This window comes from Talpa europaea (assembly GCF_964194135.1).
Source record: "Talpa europaea genome assembly, chromosome: 1".
In the NCBI taxonomy this organism is placed as follows: Eukaryota; Metazoa; Chordata; class Mammalia; order Eulipotyphla; family Talpidae; genus Talpa; species Talpa europaea.
Genome location: NC_140073.1, coordinates 107,846,197 through 107,865,115, shown reverse-complemented (window position 1 = coordinate 107,865,115; position 18,919 = coordinate 107,846,197). Strand labels below are relative to the sequence as shown.

Here is an 18,919-nt window from a genome sequence, read left to right as displayed (position 1 = left end):
TGGAAAGCAACTCTTCATATATATATATATATATATATATATATATATTTTAAAGATTTATTTATTTGTGCATACAAGAGCTGGGGCACAGGCCAGAGATGCAGGGTGGTGAGAGGACCCACCAGAGACAGAGTGGGGAACAGAACAGGCAGACCGGCCGAAATACACTGCTGAGGGGAGCAGAGGGTGAGACAGGAGAGGTCTGCCGTGCCATGTGGGTTACTTCCTGGCCAGCTGGGGATAGAACTTGTGCTGCAGAGGCTGTGGATTTCTTCATAGTGCAATGCTTAACCCCTTGAGCCACCAGGGAGGCCCCTTTATATATTTTTAATGAAATTTCCTATATCATGAATTTCACAATTGTGTGTGGTAACTGGAGTTCATGTATACAGATTAATGTGTCTAAGCTATTGGTTTTACTATGAAATAGAACATTAGAAAAAAAGGTATATATATCCTGATATCAGCATGCTAAAAGCATTCCATTCTCAGAAAAGTGCATTAAATTACATCACAGATTTCAGACTGGATAAGAAAATTTTGTGGTAGATGATAATTGAAGAACTAAATAAGAGGCCTTAGAGGTATTTGGTGACTTTTACATTAGTTTTATCTTTCCTAGAATACTGGGCAGCACATGGCTCTTTGAAAGGGTTTGATTGTTGATAGTCTGAAGCTTCTTAGTCATAAGCTTTCTGCCTGTGTGAGCTAAAAGATAACCCACTAATGGAAGATGCTAGCTTCCTATTTTAGATACTATTCCAAATGGCTTATACAGTAATAATAGCTAGGATATATATCTATACATTGATACAATACTGGCTAATTCTTCCTCCTCATCGTGTGTAATAAGATACTGACTCTTGAGATTTCCTCCATTGAATTGTATGTATCTTGGGGATAATAAATACGCATTTTTTCATTTAAACATTTAAATTATAGATGCCATTCATTCTAATCCACCTTATGTTTTATTAAATGCTGGTATTTTTCATGTTTATAGGAAATTATACTGGTCAGATCAAGGAACTGACAGTGGAGTTCCTGCTAAGATTGCAAGTGCTTACATGGATGGCTCAGCTTCACAAATCCTCTTCTCTGGGGAACTTGAACATCTGGAGTCTCTCACCCTTGACATTGAAGAGCAGAAACTCTACTGGGCAGTCACCAGCAGGGGCGTGGTAAGAAAGAACACTTTTCAGTCTGTTTGTCTATATTGTTGAATGTATGTGGCTGATACTGGTTGTTCTGACTTGAGCATTCTGACTTAGCAACTTGTACCAGTGCTTTATTGCCCTTTCTCCCAATAACTCTTTCCCCCAAGCATATCCTGAAGTCCAGTCCTTTATAATAAGTATATAGTTCCTCATAGAATAATGCTTATTATTTTTTTCTCATTTGTTTTTCTTCATGATAAAATAATTGTTTTTCATTTTATTTTTTTCTGGTTTCACTTTTTTTTAAATTGAAATAGCATCGCATTATAATGCTATAACTTTCAAGTGTTCATCATTGAGAATAGGTATTTATATTTATATAGACTAAATAGATTCACTGCTAAAAGTCAAATTCTATCACTTCCACCCTTTATTTTAGGATTTAGTAATATCATTTCTTTTCATTCACAGCACTCTTCTCTCCAATTATAGAGACTAAGAAAAAAATACGACATGCTTTTGAGGTGTGTGTCCTCAAGTAGCTACATGTTCTTTTCTAGTGTCCTTATGTAGTTCACATGTATGTGAAAACTCCCTTTCCCAGTAATTTTAAACTTTAAGATGAATTCATTGAATACAGAATATGAAGAGGACTGTAATTTCATTCATTCACAGAATTTAAACTTTGCTGCTGTGCTGATGCAGTAGAGGTAGCATTAGACAGAAGGTGCTCAGTAATAATTATTGCTGAATTAAAATATTGCTTTGGATGCTGCACTGAATGAGTGCTAGTCTCTTCCTTGCTTCTTAAACAGTAGTGATTTCAGATCTGTCCTTGACTCTGTGTAGTTTTAACTATCATATTAGAAAATAGATATGAAAAAGCTCTGTCAAGTTTAGATAGCTATATAAATGTGAAGTATTATTTTAAAGGAGCATTATTTTTAAATGTTTCCCTCATTTCAGCATGAATCAGTCAGACCTGAATATTTTTTTTTTCTTTAAGATTGAAAGAGGAAATGTGGATGGTACAAATCGAATGATTCTGGTAAACCATCTTTCCCACCCCTGGGGAATTGCTGTCTATGGTCCCTTCCTTTATTATACTGATGCAGTCTATGAGGTCATTGAAAGAGTTGAAAAAGCCACTGGGGACAACAAAGTAGTGTTGAGAGATAATATTCCGAATCTGAGGGCCCTTCGGGTTTATCACAGATGGCAAGGTAAGTATTTATCACTGAAACATACACATTCATGGTTGAAGAATGTATATTCTCACATATATAAACACATGTCCACACAGAGACCCATGTTTGCTTGTAAGTGAAATTACCCAAAATATTTAGAAAATGATAACTGTCTTACGTGTGGCTCAATGTAAAACACTAACCTGGCACCTTGAAGTTTAGATTGACTTCAGAGTAAGCTTATTTCCATTACTTTAAACTCTGCTCCTTGCTTTTGTTTCATAGCACGTCCTGTTCTGTATATCGTCTTTGTTCTTTGTTAGAATGTAACCCTCACAAGCATTTTGTCTGTCTCTTTTGTAATTCTCTGCCATGTAACTAAAATAATTCTTCATATATGGAAGTGCTCAGTGATTATTTGTTAGAGACATGCTGGGAAAGTATTAAAACAGGATAGAATTTTTCATTTGGAAAGGAATACTGTAGACTTTCTCAATGTCTTTTTTTTTTCCAGAGATCAAAATTTACCCCTTTAATTTAGCATTATGTTCACTGGAGCTTTTAGTTTTGACATGTCGTATATATATGTAATATAGAAGTAATTATATGTGTATGATTTGACTCCATCTTGCATAATTTGTGGAAGAAAAGCAATTGATGCCCTGTTCTCTATTATACAATATTTGTTGTCCTGTTTTAAAACCTTTAGGTGTTAGTTGTGTAAATGCTAGTGTTTCCAATATGGTTTTTAGGTTATTATCTCATGTTAATATATAGTTAATTTTCATAATGAAGTATTTGATTGCCCAAATAAAATTTGAGATGTTGTAGCAAGTAAATAGAGTCAAAAGTTAAAATTGATTTTGATTTCATTTAGACTCTACTGCATCCTCAAATGGCTGTAGCAACAACGTCAATGTCTGTGCACAAATATGCCTGCCTATACCAGGAGGACAGTTCTCCTGTGCCTGTGCCACTGGATTTAAACTCAATTCTGATCTTCGGACCTGCTCTCCATATGATTCCTTCATTGTTGTTTCCATGCTGTCTGCAATCAGAGGCTATAGCTTGGTACTGTCAGATCATTCAGAAGCAATGGTGCCAGTGGCAGGTCCAGGTATGCCAACTCCAATATAAATAAGATTTGAGTAAGATTTGACTCTATCTAGTGGCATGTTGAGATCCATGGTGCCATACAGCATTTTTCCATGTTTGTCACATAATGAAACTTGACTTTCCTTTAAATAAAATAGCTTAACCTTGAGTGGTTCTCAAATGTTTTTGTGCGTCAGAATTGGAATGTTTGTTAAAACAGATTGGGGTATCATCCCCAGATTTTCTGATAATAGTAGTTTGGGGTAGGGTTGGAGAATCTGCAGTCCAACAGGTTCTTAGGGCAATACTGGTCTGAGGGCCACACCGAGAACCACAGCCCTAGAGCAAGAAAGAATGCAGTGTGAGACTGCAAAAGTATTTTCAGAGTTGGTGTTCAAAGAACTGTTGTGGAGATTTAGGGAGATGGTACTCTAACATTAGAATAATAGTGACATTGTCCACAATCTCATCTATTAACGTGTATTTGATGAAGTACATGAGTGAGTTGACAGTATTAGTCTAATTAATAGCTATTTATGTTTGCATACTATTAACAATTGAAATGATCCCTTGCTTCCTAGATGAACTGAGAGGTTTCTAAGTATATGTTACTACAAGAGGAACTAAGTGTTTTTACTAGCATTACAAGAAGCATTTCACAGGCTAATAATGATAGGAATGAAAGGTGCAGGAGATCTAAGAAGAGACAGAAAAGCATGTAGTGAAGGGGAAGGTGCTTCCAGCCCACACACTCTGCTGCTTGGTGGCCATATTTTTCTACTTCATGACTTGTCTTTGCTTTCTGATGTCTAAAGAATTATGGATATAATTTGATTATAAAATCATTCATTTTGTCCTCAGTCCCTTATTTTGAAAAATTTCAAATGCAGAAATGTTAAAGAAAATTATAATGAACATCCTGTATCCTTCACCTAGGTTGAGCAACTGTTAGCATTTCACAACATGCAAACTCTCAGTCTCTCTCTCTGTGAACTTTTAGAAAATAAATTGCAGCCACTGTGACACTTCACCCCTACAAATTTTAGCATGTTGCTTTAAAAAGCATTATCATTTAATATTCATATTTCTCCACTTGGCCTCAGAAAATGTTTTTAAATAGTTGTTACTTTGTTCCAGCTAGGATCTAATCAAGATTGATACATTATATTTGGAATGTCTCTGTAGTTTCTTTTAATCTCTGTGTTTGCCATAGTTATTTTGTTATAACATTGCTTTTTAAGACAAATGTTTGTTGTCTTTCTAAATCTCACTTTGGGGATTTGTCTTCTCATGTGCCTATTGGCCACCTGATATATCTTCTTTGGAGAAGTGTATTTAGATCCTCTTCCTAGGGAAATGGTTTTTAGAAACCATGTTCTGAGGTAGCAGTTGCTCATTGCAACTATAAACAAATAGTTTTATTTTGTAATGGGGGCATGGTCAGAGCAGAGGATTAGGACGAGAGCATGTGAGGAAGGGCAGATATTTAAAATTTCTAGTTCTAGCTAAAGCATCGTTTAATGATCTTTTCTTAAATGTTCCAGGACGAAATGCACTACACGTGGATGTTGATGTATCTTCTGGCTTTATTTATTGGTGTGATTTTAGCAGCTCTGTGCCATCAAATAATGCAATCCATAGAATCAAACCAGATGGGACTAATTTTACAAACATCATTACAAGTGGGATAGGAGAAAATGGAGTACGAGGTATTGCTGTGGATTGGGTAGCAGGTAAGAAGGCTGTATAGTGATTTGTGCTTTTAGACTAAGCTAAGTATTTGTTAAATTAATGATAAGGTGCTTCAACCGACAGATTCGTAACATATTATCTTACCTGCTTATTAGCATAAACAAAGCCATAAGCAAATGGCTAGAAATATTTAATTATGTGAATTTTTATGCACTTAGGTTAGCACCTAATTTCCAAGTTAGAAATATTTAAATTTTCAAAGAGAAAGGGATATTAAAGTATAATGTAAATCATAAAATGGCAATCATATATTTTAAAACAACAATTTCAGTTCCCAAATTCTTATTGCTTCCTCTTGTTGCTGTATAAAAACTTTTGATATTATGTACTTACTCTGTTATAGTTACATGTTAACTTAGTTGTACTGATCTTGTAATTAATTTTGAATTACCTCTCGTTTTTAATGGTAACCTGAGAAACAAATGTTTCAATTTTATTATTATTTTTACAGCATACTCCCATTCTAGAAGTATAGGTATCCTGTGTATTATCAAACTTGGTAGACTCACTTAAAAATGTTAAAATGTATTTTGTAAATCTAGGTATTATAATAACAATAAATATGATATTATGATTAGATAAGGCTTTTAAATGGGATCCTAAATTCCATTCCTTATTACAGATTTATTACATTATTTTTAAGGGTATAGATAAAGCAGAGGTCAGTAATCTAAGATCTATGGGCCAATGCATCCCACTGCTATTATTGTAGGTATAGTTTTACTGGACCCATTCATTTATGTTTTGTCTATGGCTGCTTTCATGATTCATTGGCAGAGTTGAGTGCTTGTGAAAGAAACCATATTCTCTGCAAAGTCTAAAATATTTATTATCTGATCTTTCACAGAAAGTTTGCCAATCCTGTATTAAAGGACTGGAATATACATACAGTGCAGTTAGAGATGGGAAATAAAAAGAGTAGGTCAGTAACATGCTGCATATTGGCCTGATTTCTCTAGAGTTGTTTTGAATCAGATTTAGGAATAAAATAGATGGCAATTTATTGATAGCAATATTGATAGCAATATTGCTTTGATAGCAATATTGAAAGTTCAACGTCCTTGAAATCAACTTTGGATCAATCTCTACTCATTATACTATCTTCATACCATGTAACACCCGAGACCATGGACTTTTGTTTTGGTAGCTTTAGAAGGTTCATGGGGTAAAAACATCTATACTAATGAAAAAACCTAGGGGAAAAAAAATCTCACATTAATGCTAAGTACAAAGAGCACTGGATCACATTGACAAACTGAGATACTTTCGGGTCTCCCTCTTTGCTCCTTTCAAATGTTGGAGTAGAAGTTGATCATATATAATTTAGTCTTTGAAGATTTATGGTTAAACATTCAGATAGAAGACAAGTCCATTCTGAAAAAGAGATTACATTTTATTATAAATTATATATATATTAGAATGTTTGTTGTAACTTTTTATCTGTTTTAGAAGCTAAATTCTCTTTAAATTTGAATAATCTCTTTAGTTCCTAAGAGTAAATATATATTTTCCTAAGTCTAAACTAAGACATTTATTTATCATCTTGGAAAATACACCATATACTAACCCAAACCTCAACCGACATGTTTTGTTCTGGATTTGAAAAGATATTCTCTTTCGTTCTTCTTAGTTTTCCATTTATCATTTTTCTGCAGGAAATATTTATTTTACGAATGCATTTGTGTCTGAAACACTGGTAGAAGTTCTGCGGATCAATACTACCTACCGTCGTGTTCTCCTTAAAACCACAGTGGATATGCCCAGGGCTATTGCTGTAGATCCCAAGAACAGATACCTCTTCTGGGCCGACTATGGGCAAAACCCAAAGATTGAACGTGCTTTTCTTGACTGTACTAATCGAACTGTGCTGGTGTCAGAGGGCATTGTCACACCACGGGGCTTGGCAGTGGACCTTAGCAGTGGCTATGTTTACTGGGTTGATGATACTTTAGATATAATTGCAAGGATCAATATTCAGGGAGAGGCATCGGAAGTGATTTATTATGGTAGTCGCTACCCAACTCCTTTTGGCATCACTGTTTTTGAAAATTCTATTATATGGGTAGACAGGAATTTGAAAAAAATCTTCCAAGCTAGCAAGTATCCAGGGAACACAGAGTCACCAACAGTGATAAGAGACAATATCAATTGGCTAAGAGATGTGACCATCTTTGATCAGCGTGTCCAGCCCCGGTCACCAGCTGAGGTTAACAACAACCCTTGCTTGGAAAATAATGGTGGATGCTCTCATCTCTGTTTTGCTCTTCCTGATTTGCACACCCCAAAATGTGGCTGTGCCTTTGGGAACCTGGAGGGTGATGGCAAGAGCTGTGCCATGCCAACAGACCCTTTCCTCATCTTTGCTTTGAATAATACCTTGGAAAGCTTATACTTGGACCCTGGAAACCATAATCCACCATTCCATGCTGTAAGTGTGGGGAAAAATACTGTGGCCCTGGACTATGACAGTAGAAATAATAGAATCTACTTCACACAATTTTTAGACTCTGGACATGGTCAGATTTCCTATATCAGCTTGAATCCAGGATTCAGTTCTCCCACTGTCATTGTTTCAGGTATGTATACTCAGTTGCAATCTACCTTGGAAACAGGTACAATGAGATCAACATTCATGACTTACCCAGTGATTCTAAAATGCATATGGAGACTCATGCCTTTATCTGTGTGTTTGTTGGTGTATGTCCAGATATAGGGATTTCTGATGGCATTGCCTTTGACTGGATCAATGGAAGAATTTATTACAGTGACTACACCAACCAGACAATTAACTCCATGGCTCCAGATGGATCTTTGCGCACTATGATAGCCCATGTTCCACGTCCAAGAGCAATTGTGTTAGATCCTTGCCGCGGGTATGCCATGGTTTTATTTATCATATTTATGTCTGCATATTTCTGTAGGGGATGGGACCTGAAATTATTTTATGTTCAAAATAGCCAGTATCTTATGGATTTGTTACACTGTAGCAACAGATTCAAAGGGTTAAAGAGCATGAGTGACTTTTCCTAGGGAGGATCTTCCTTTGATGCTATAAAGGTTGCCAGTATACAAGGGAATCAATGTTCTGACTCTTAAATCCCCTTTTAGCAAGTTATGCGGGTGAGGATGGAATAGGATTTCATTTGACATATATTTTTAAAAAGATTTATTTATTTTTATACAAGAGCTGGGGTACAGGCCAGAGGTGTGGGAGGGTGAGAGGATTCACCAGAGACAGAGCAGGGAGCAGAACAGGCAGAGGACCAAAATACACTACTGAGAGGAGCAGCAGATGTGACAGGGAGGTCTGCCACACCATGTGGGAATCTCTCTGGCTGGCTGGGAATTGAACCCGTGCTGCAGAAGCTGCGGACAGCTTTGCAGTGCTACACTCAACTTGCTGCACCACTGGGGAAGCCCTCATTTTACATTGTAATGTCAGTTTGCAGTTAAAGAATGCTGCTATTAAATAAAAAGAATCCCGAGTTCCCTTGTGAATTAATTATGACTACTTTTGAATGACTAGGTACATGTATTGGACTGATTGTAGTACTAATGCCAAAATTGAGAGAGCCACAATGGGAGGAAACTTCCGGGAACCCATTGTGGACAGGAACCTGGTCTGGCCCAGTGCCCTTACTCTGGACTTTGAAGAAGAATTTCTCTACTGGACAGATGCCAGTCGGTATGTGTCTGTGGTTGTCTGTGTTGGTTTTGATAAGAAGAATTCTTCCCTCTTTCAAAGCAGAGGGGTATTGTAATATGATAAAAATATATTATGTGAAAGCAATTTGGCTAAAATGTAGAATTAGTTTTAGACACTATATCATGGCCTGGTGAATGTAACTGTAAAAATTCATTTCTGGCATGAGAATGAATACTTACAAACTAAAATACATCTAAAGATGTATTACCAAATGAGTTCATCTCAATAATAACTATAAATATAATCTCTCAATTTGTAACCTACAGGTCCCACGTAACTACCATAAATATGAGTGACTTTTACATGCATACTGATATTTTCTCTGGACTTTAGCATTGTCATGTAAAAGCATTTTCCTTTTGTCTTTAACTTTTGTTCATCTTCTTAAATAGACTCTTTGTTCTTGAGTTAGCTTCTCAGCCAATTCCATGTTTTCCTTAGAAACTTTTGTCAACTCTGATTTTATCAGCAACTTCTCCTGTAGTAATAGAGAATCATCCTAACAGAAGAGATGAGATGATTTTGTTTGTTGTGTTTGGTTTCTACATGTCAGGAATTTTAACTTTTCTTGCTCTTTCTATGATTTTGGTCTTTTGATACCAAGCACCTTACAATTTGGTGTTTTCTTTATTTCCTCATCCAAAACAAACTTTTGTATCTAAATTTGAATCGTTTTACATAAATATCTCAGGAGTACTTGATAAATGACCAATCAAAAAAAGTCATTAAAGGAATGGGAAGGGAAAGGAATTAACATCTTACTGAGTGAATATTATGCACTAAACATCAATTCCTTTGAATTACATGTATTATTTCATAACATTCTCCTCATTCTAATGTCAGCCTGATTAATTTTATAAGATTACTTGTAGGTTATATTAATATTTGTAGATCATTGATTCATACAAACCATTTTTTGATAAGCAAACTCAGATTTCCCATCACCAGTTAAAAACATTTGCTGTTGTATGCTCTACTTGAAAAGAAAAGCTGGGGGCCTGTGTAAAGCAATGGCTGGGTCCAGACATTGGATTATTCTTTCTAGATTCCAGCTTTTTTTTGTTTTGTTTTGTTTTGTTTTGTTTTCTTAATTTTAGGCAGAAGATTGAACGCAGCACCCTAACAGGCCTGAATCGTGAGGTCATTGTCAACATAGTCTATCAGCCTATTGACTTGACTACCTATGGCCAGTTTATTTATTGGACCGACTGGAATATGAAAAAAATTTATCGAGCTAACAAATTTGATGGGTCAGATGTGACTGCGCTATCCACAACTTTTCCCTCCCAGCCTAAGGGTATTTGTGTTGTTCGGAAGGACCAACCACAGCATTGTAGCAATCCTTGCGATCAGTTTAATGGTGGCTGCAGCCATATTTGTGCACCAGGTAAGACATTGCCCATGAAGAGAGAATCATGGAGAGTAATAACAATAACCGGTAGGAAGGCTGCAGGGATATTTAGCTCTAACAAAAAACAAAAATTGAAATTCTCCTTGATTTTATAGTAATTCATGAAATATATTTGGGGGGTTATATGTTGAGAGAAAGACTGACAGGAATCTTCTTAGGAAGACATTTTCAATTCTTGCTTGATGGAGGTAGAAAGAGAGATGGAGTGTGATATGTGCTTCATAGTGTGTTTTATAGAGCACTGCGGATTCAGAGGAAAATGTCCTGTTTGCTTTGCAGATTTTACTGAGAAGGGAGAATCATTGATATTGTTTCAGTGTAGATGACAGGTAGTTTAGGGTGAATTAGCTATATTTATTTGAAATTGGTGGTTGTTCTTGATGTAAAAATGACTCAAGATATTTGAAAGGTTGATGGGAAGTGTCCAAGGCTTGTCTGATTTAATATGGAAACTTGTGCCAGTGCTATTCTGGAAGAGAAAATGAATGGTTGCTACACAAATGTTTCACTTTTTTCTGGGTCTCTCTTTCTTTAGGTCCAAATGGTGCAGAGTGCAAGTGTCCACATGAGGGCCACTGGTATCTGGCCAACAACAACAAACACTGCATCAGGGACAATGGCACACGGTGTGAGACATCGAAGTTCACCTGTTTTAATGGGCGCTGCATTTCGGAACACTGGAAATGTGACAATGACAATGACTGTGGTGATGGCAGTGATGAGTTGGAAAATGTCTGTGGTGAGTTGGACTCTGCAAACTTTTGTAGGAGCTGACAGTGGGTCAGATGTGACTGCCAACTCTTTGTAGTTATGCTATTGTGTGAAAAGTTCTGAAATTTGTGCCTCAGAGTCTGGTTAGAACAGAAAAATGTTTACTCAGAGAATTCAGACTGCATTTCTGTTATGCTATGGACAATGATGTTTTATTAGGAAGTACTCTTTTCAGTGATTGAAATAGATTTTTAAAATTAAGATGATAGAGAAATAGAGTGATTTGCTTAAAAATTATTTGTTAAAAAAATTGCTACATATTTTGCTTAATCTGACTAATTTTAAGTGTTATTTCACTTTACATGCAGTCCGTTTTGCAGCCCTTTTTGCCCTGGAAGGTAAACTCAAAGTGTTTCTTTTTTTTTTATTGTATCTTTTAAGAAATTAAGATGACACTTTAATCAAGTGGTCTTTTTTCAATATTTTTTGTTCCTCTTAGCATTCCACACCTGCCCTCCAACAGCCTTCACCTGTGCCAATGGGCGATGTGTCCAATATCATTATCGCTGTGACCACTACAATGACTGTGGTGACAACAGTGATGAAGAAGGCTGCCTGTTCAGGAGCTGTAATGCAACCTCAGAATTTACTTGCAGTAACAGGAAGTGCATACCTCTTCAATTTGTCTGCAATGGTATCAACAACTGCCATGATAATGATACTTCCGATGAAAAAAATTGCCGTAAGTTCATCTGAAGCACTTATGCTTTGGGGTCTGAAGTCTTAGGCCACAGGAGATGAAATCTTTACATAAAGACAAAGCCTTTCTGAAAAAATAAAAAGCAATAAGTATTCATCTGAGACATAAATTTCAATTTACTATATAGTCTACTAAATGATTTTTAAAAACAACTCTACCTAATATTTGAATTATTCACCAAAATTTATGAATCTATTGACTATTTTAACAATTGACTATTTTAACCTTAAGTTAGGGTGAGCCCCTTGACTCAATCGATCAACAGGAAGCCTCCCTTGTAGCAGTTTGTGTGATCAAGGAGATGACAGTCTTCCTTAATTTCAAAGATTTCTGCCATTGCTGCTTGGCAGAACTTTCCCCTCAGAACCAATCATTGGTGAGGCTGTCACGACAATAGAGTACAATTTTTAAGGAAAAAAAAAACTATACTGATATTTCCATTTCAATTAAAAATATAGGTCTTTTTTTTACTATTTTTATAATCTTGTCTATGGTTTCTCACAGTTGCTTACTTTATTCTAAAATAATCTTAAAATGCCTATAATATCTCACTAGGGATAGGCAGTCAAAATACTGATTTTAAAGATATTTGAATTTTTTTATGGTGTGCTATCAACTGGTTTACCTTTCACTTCATTTGTTACTATTACTAAATTTTAGGAATGCTCTCCATTATCTGTTTTTATTAATAAAAATAATGTACAATGCTCCATAGTGAAAATTGACAATGTACATTCACAGAGGTTATTATCCTTGCTCTCTTCATGCTACTCCCTCCAGTATCAGCTGGACATCTCTCTTTTTATATAGATGTATAGACTTATGGTGAAAACTGAGTGTCATGGATCATGCCTCTGATAACTTAGAATATACCTTCCTTCTGGTGATTTGAATTCTGCAATTTTGCTAGCATAGTCAGTTTTTCTGATATATATGTGGTGGTATGGTGGATGTGTTTTAAATATTTATCTGTTTGTCTTTTTCAAGCTGACCGTACCTGCCAGCCGGGATACTCAAAATGTCAGACTACAAATATTTGTGTTCCTCGCCTTTATCTGTGTGACGGAGACAACGACTGTGGAGATATGAGTGATGAAAGCCCCATTTTCTGTTGTAAGATAAATCTGCTTCTTTTTCTGTGGTTCCAGGCATGCATGTCTTGAGCTTATACAAAGATAAATGACCTGGGTGTTTGGGTTAATTTCAATTTGTCATCTCAAATTGACCTTATGCAATAGGTAGTTCCTTGAGGAGGTGGTAGAGGGTGTGAGATGGCCCTTCTTTCTGTTCCCTGGTTGGATGCTCAACTCCAAATATTTTTTCCATTGACCTGCTCTGATTCCTAACCTTCTATAGCCCCAGATCCACTTTTTCTTAGAGCTGAGAAAATGCATAATTTGCCTGTTAAACCCTTATATTTACTCTTTCTATGACTGTAGTAATCTTTTCATCTGAAATAATTTTTCTTTTTAAATATATTTGATTTTCAGAAACCTTGATTTCTTATTTAGCAATTTCTTCTACTTACAGCTCAAATTAAAAGGCCTTGATAGCTTTGAGACTACTAGTATAAATATATGCATAATTGAACAATTTAGTGGTTGCTGCCAGACAAGTCTATGGTGCAAGAGTGGAAGTCACTTGTAGTAACAGCAGCAAAAGGAAGCAGAATTCTGGATGCAGCAATGTAGAGGGACAGAATGGAGCTGGTATTGACCTTTCAGGGACCTCTACTTATCAATTTTTCCCTAGCAGATGATTAGATAACATGGGCCAAAGCAAGGGATCTATGTAAACCAGAATTGTAAGACTTGACTCTGCCTCATACTCATGTAACAAATTTGGAAAATACATCCAACTAGAACTACCTAAGGCTCTATGAGAAAAGAATGAATATTCAAACACAGGCAGAGTATCTCATTTATTCAAATTCTCATGTAATGAGGATGTATAAAGGAGAACTTTGTTAACTTTCTGCAGTCATGGTCTAATATAGCTAACTAGTCGTGTGTGTACGCTCATGTTTTCCTTTTCATGATTACTTTAATAGCATTTATTAAATTTTGTTATAGCAGAAAGTGTAGAACCAAGTCTTCAATTACATAATTTGCAATTTTATGTATTATAAAGATAGTTCTTTGGTAATTCTAATAAGTACAGTTTACATTTTGGAATTCTGGAATCTAGAAAAAATTTTGGAAAACTGGAGGAATATTGCTTTCCTTCCCTCTCTTTTATATTCCTCCCTCCCAATAGAAAGCTTATATAGAAGTCCATTACCAGGCCTCATTCTTTCTTTCTTGGCATCTTTTATCTAGTTTAGAGATATAAGTAGATTATTAAGATGAATGGGAAAAAGTTTTGCTCAAGGGTTTTATTTTCTTTCCCTCCTCCAGCCACTCACACGTGCACCAGTGATGAATTCCACTGTACGAGTGGGCGCTGTATTCCTAGCCATTGGTACTGTGATAAAAATAGAGATTGTTTTGATGGCTCCGATGAACCTGACACTTGTGGTAAGAGAATAAGTATGCATGAAAAGCTTTAGGATGCAAATAGAGAATCTCTTTCAACTACTTTAGACTAAATTCATGGCTACTGGATTATTCCCTGTTCTTGCTCTCAGCTGAGATCCTGACACCACTGAGCAGATGTTTATAGCTTCAGGAATCTGTGGGGGTTGCTGATTGAGACATGGAGCTTGCTGATTGCTGCTAAGGAAATAAGATTATGTTGGTCACACACACAATATTGTTTCTGGCCTGTTGAACCCAGTTGATTTTAATTCAGTCAGTCTGATTTGGAATTTCTAAATTTGGCTTGAGTTCTGACCCTTATACCATGGGAGGATCCAAAAGTGATTGGAATCCCCAGATACTCAAGGAAGGGGCACATAACAGACATGTATTCTCTTTCTGTTCTGTGAGCCATCTATGAGGTAAGATTCCATGAACATCTGAGCTTCCCAGGAAGTTTCAGGGATTCTGTGTTGTATTCCTCAAGGCAGTTGTGCCTGTTTGTGTTTGGAGACTGCTATTTATCTTTTGCAAGTTCTAATTTATATTTGTGAATATTTCAGTTATAAAAATATAAAGATACAGTCTTCTCCATTGCTCTTTTTATCTGTCAGTATATCATGTTGCCATATTGGTGTCAGCAAACTATGACCATGGGCCAGCTGCCTGTATTTATAAATAAAGTTTTATTTATAAAATATTGCCACATATTATCAGTAGCTACTTTTGTGCTACAATGGCAGTGTTGGGTAGGCGTGAAAGAGTATATGTGTCCTGCAAGCCTAAAATAGTTACTGTTTGCTTAAAATTTGTTTGATGCCTTTATATAGTCTCTACATGCCTTTTAAAATATCTGTATACTATTTTATCTAGTTTTTATAGTGTCATTACCTGCCTCCATTTAAGGATTGCTTTTATTTTTCCCTCTATTATTATTGCTGCAGTAATCATATATAAAACTTATTTGGGAGATTTGTTTTTTAGGACCAGTCGTATAGTTTTACAACTAAATTCAGCTATTTTCTATGCCTGTTTTCTCTTGGGTTCAAGTTTTGTGCTTAATAGTTATAGGGTGGGGTTTGGAGCTCTTTGCTACGTACTCTTTCCCCAACATTAAAAAGTTTGTGATGAGCAAAGTGCACATAGAGTTTTAAGGATCAGTAAGGGAAATAGTTATGATTGATAGGTGAGTAGAATAGTGTGAGAAATTTGTTAAAAACATGAGCTAGCAATGGTGGTGGGGAAAAAAACAGTAAGAGTCAAATCTCCCCATAAAGAAGGTTCCCAAATAATTTATGGAGGTACACCACCCTCAAGGATGGGGAACATAACTCCCACTCCTTAGGTAGGGGCTGGCATAATGTCTTCTCTCCAGAGGGAACAGCATGGAAAGGGGTAAAGAAAATAACTTCACAGGCAAGAAACCTGACACACTACCTCAACTGGGTGATTAAGGACAATATCAACAGTGGTAAATAATTTGATAGTTTGTATGTTTAATATGATCTGATGAAAATGGCACTTTACATGTGTGCTCAATAAAAGAAAAAAAAGATGAGCTGTTGGTTCCAATATATGAAGAATAAATATAGTCTCTAAATTTCTTCAATGGAACGAAAGTAACAGTTACTTTGTTATCTAGTAAGGGGAGACAGATAACAGCAATTAGTACCCAACCAATTTTAAATAAAAATAAGCAAGACTCTATATGTGAACCTATTCTCATGTGAGAAGTATTATTATTATTTTTTTTCATTTTAATTATTATTATTTTAATTTATATATTTTTACATCATTTTCATTTTTGCACAATGTATGCATTTTCATCTTGGTTATAGTCCCTATACAATTCCCACCTGCCCCCCCACCCCACCCTACCACCCCACCCTACCACCCCACCCCCATTTAGATCCTACTCCCTCCTACCCCCTGTAGTGTGTCTCTGGTTTATAGCTGCTTGTTGATTTTGATTTTTACTTTATTGTAATTAGTCTTTTTCCAGGTCCCTTACTTAGGTTTTCTAAATTCCTTCTACGAGTGAGACCATCTGGTATTTTTCTTTCTGGCTTATTTTGCTGACATGATCCCTTCCAGCTCCATCCATGTTGCTGCAAATTGCATGAGTTTATGTTTCTTGATTACTGAGTAATATTCCATTGTGTATATGTACCACATCTTCTTGATCCAGTCATCTATTTTTGGGCATTTGGGTTGCTTCCATAGCTTAGCTATTGTAAATAGTGCTGCAGTAAAATAGGGGTGCAGGTGTCCTTTTGAATTAATGTTTTTGTGTCCTTTGGGTAGATACCTCGTAGTGGAATTGCTGGATCATATGAAATCTCCATCTTTAGCAGATTGAGGAATCTCCACACAGCTTTGCATAGTGGTTGGACCAGTTGGCACTCCCACCAGCAATGTAGCAGAGTTCCTTTTTCTCCACATCCTTGCCAACATTTGTTGTTGCTAGTTTTTTTTAATATGCGCTATTCTCCCTGTTGTAAGATGGTATCTCATTGTAGTTTTGATTTGCATTTCCCTGATTACAAGTGATGTTGAACATTTTTTCATATGCCTGTTGGCCATTTGCATTTCCTCCCTGGAGAAGTTTCTTTTTAGCTCTTCTGCCCATCTTTTGACTGAATTATTTTCTTTGTTTTTGTTGAGTCTCATCAGCTCTTTGTAGATTTTTGTGATCAGTCCTTTATCATTAGTGTTGTGTGCAAAAATTTCCTCCCAATCCATGGGGAGTCTCTTTGTTCTGGTTACTGTCTCTTTTGCTGCACAGAAGCTCTTTAATTTGATATAGTCCCAGCTGTTTATCTTTCTCTTCACTATCACTGCTTTGGGTGATGTGTCTTTGAAGATGTCACTGATGTCTTTGAAGATGTTACATAAAGGTGTATGTTATGTAGTGTTTCGCCTGTATTACCTTCTATATATTTTATGGTTTCAGGTCTTTTATTTTATTTTATTTTATTTTTATATTCCCCCATACAATTGCAAACGCCCCATTCTGACCCCAATCCTTCCCCTCCCGCCCCCAAATTAAAGAGCTTCTGCACAGCAAAAGAGACAATAACAAAAACAAAGAGAAACCCCACCAACTGGGAGAACATTTTTGCACCCAACACTAATGATAAAGGACTGATCACAAAAATCTGCAAAGAGCTGATGAGACTCAGCAACAACAAAGAAAATAATCCAGTCAAAAAATGGGCAGAAAAGCTAAAAAGAAACTTCTCTGAAGAGGAAATGCAAATGGCCAACAGACATATGAAAAAATGTTCAACATCACTTGTAATCAGGGAAATGCAAATCAAAACTACCATGAGATACCATCTCACACCAGTGAGAATGGCACATATTAAAAAAACTAGCAACAACAAATGTTGGCGAGGGTGTGGAGAAAAAGGAACTCTTCTGCACTGTTGGTGGGAGTGCAAACTGGTCCAACCACTATGGAGAGCTGTGTGGAGATTTCTGGACCTACTAAACATAGAGCTTCCATATGATCCAGCAATTCCACTCCTAGGTATTTACCCAAAGGACACAGAAACATCCATTCCAAAGAGCACCTGCACCCCTATGTTTATAGCAGCACTGTTTACAATAGCTAAGCTTTGGAAACAACCCAAATGCCCAAAAATAGATGACTGGATCAAGAAGATGTGGTACATATATACCATGGAATATTACTCAGCATTCAAAAAAGATAAACACATGCAATTTGCAACAACATGGATGGCGCTGGAAGGGATCATGCTCAGCGAAATAAGCCAAAAAGAAAAAGAAAAATACCGGATGGTCTCACTCATAGCAGGAATCTAGAAAACTTAAATAAGGGACCAGGAAAATGAATATAAGAAAGTGAAAATCAAAATCAACAAAAAACTATGAACCAGAGACACTTTTTAGAAGTATTATTTTTTAAAACATAATAAGATATATACAAAAAAGCAAAATTCTCATTTTGTTGTACTTCTTATGTCCCCTCACTTCCCAGAGATAATTGTTAGTAAGGGTGAGAGTGAGTTCTCTTACCTTATTCTCTGTATCCTGATACATATTTTTAAGATGCAAAAAAATATTACTACATGTATTTTTTGTCCCCCCCCCGCAACCTTTTTAGCTTAATAACATCTTGTCAGCATGTTAGTAAATACAGATTTATCTCATGCTTTTCTCTGCTGAGTGTTATTCTAAAGTGTGGATGTTCCTTGTGTATTTTTACCCCTTTTCTGATGACATGTAGATGGTTTACATTTTTTCAATCTGAAAAATAATGTTGAGCTGAATATTCTTTGGAAACCTCTTTACATACGTGTATTTTCTGGATTTCTAGAAGTGGTATTGCTATGTGAAGGGGAGATGTGTCTTCGAAAGTCTGTGTCAATGTATCCTTCTCCCTTACTAGCTTATGAAAGGTCTTATATCTTTCTTTTTGTGATCATTGTGATCACAATGGTTAAAATTCACTTTTCTTTTGCCATAGATTAATTTTGAGGGGTCCCTGGTGATTAGTTTAATAGGGACATATGGGGATGATTGAAGAATTTGAATCAGAGTTGGCTAATTTAAAGCACAAAAGATGATTCATCATTTACACTAAAAAAGTATTTATTGA

At 36.1% G+C, this 18,919-nt stretch overlaps 1 protein-coding gene across 1 annotated transcript in view; it reads left to right on the top strand.

The window, feature by feature from the left end:
• The window catches only part of LRP2 (LDL receptor related protein 2), a gene marked incomplete at both ends in the record, with an annotated part of 187,744 nt that overhangs the window by 117,111 nt on the left and 51,714 nt on the right, over window positions 1-18,919 (top strand). Inside the window, 12 exons of the mRNA XM_084230097.1 lie at window positions 1,004-1,181; window positions 2,164-2,380; window positions 3,222-3,461; window positions 4,984-5,172; window positions 6,847-7,767; window positions 7,899-8,064; window positions 8,718-8,876; window positions 9,995-10,284; window positions 10,844-11,047; window positions 11,519-11,761; window positions 12,767-12,892; window positions 14,176-14,295. Of these exons, the coding sequence (XP_084086223.1) occupies window positions 1,004-1,181; window positions 2,164-2,380; window positions 3,222-3,461; window positions 4,984-5,172; window positions 6,847-7,767; window positions 7,899-8,064; window positions 8,718-8,876; window positions 9,995-10,284; window positions 10,844-11,047; window positions 11,519-11,761; window positions 12,767-12,892; window positions 14,176-14,295 (3,053 nt within the window). The remainder of the gene's footprint in view (window positions 1-1,003; window positions 1,182-2,163; window positions 2,381-3,221; window positions 3,462-4,983; window positions 5,173-6,846; window positions 7,768-7,898; window positions 8,065-8,717; window positions 8,877-9,994; window positions 10,285-10,843; window positions 11,048-11,518; window positions 11,762-12,766; window positions 12,893-14,175; window positions 14,296-18,919) is intronic.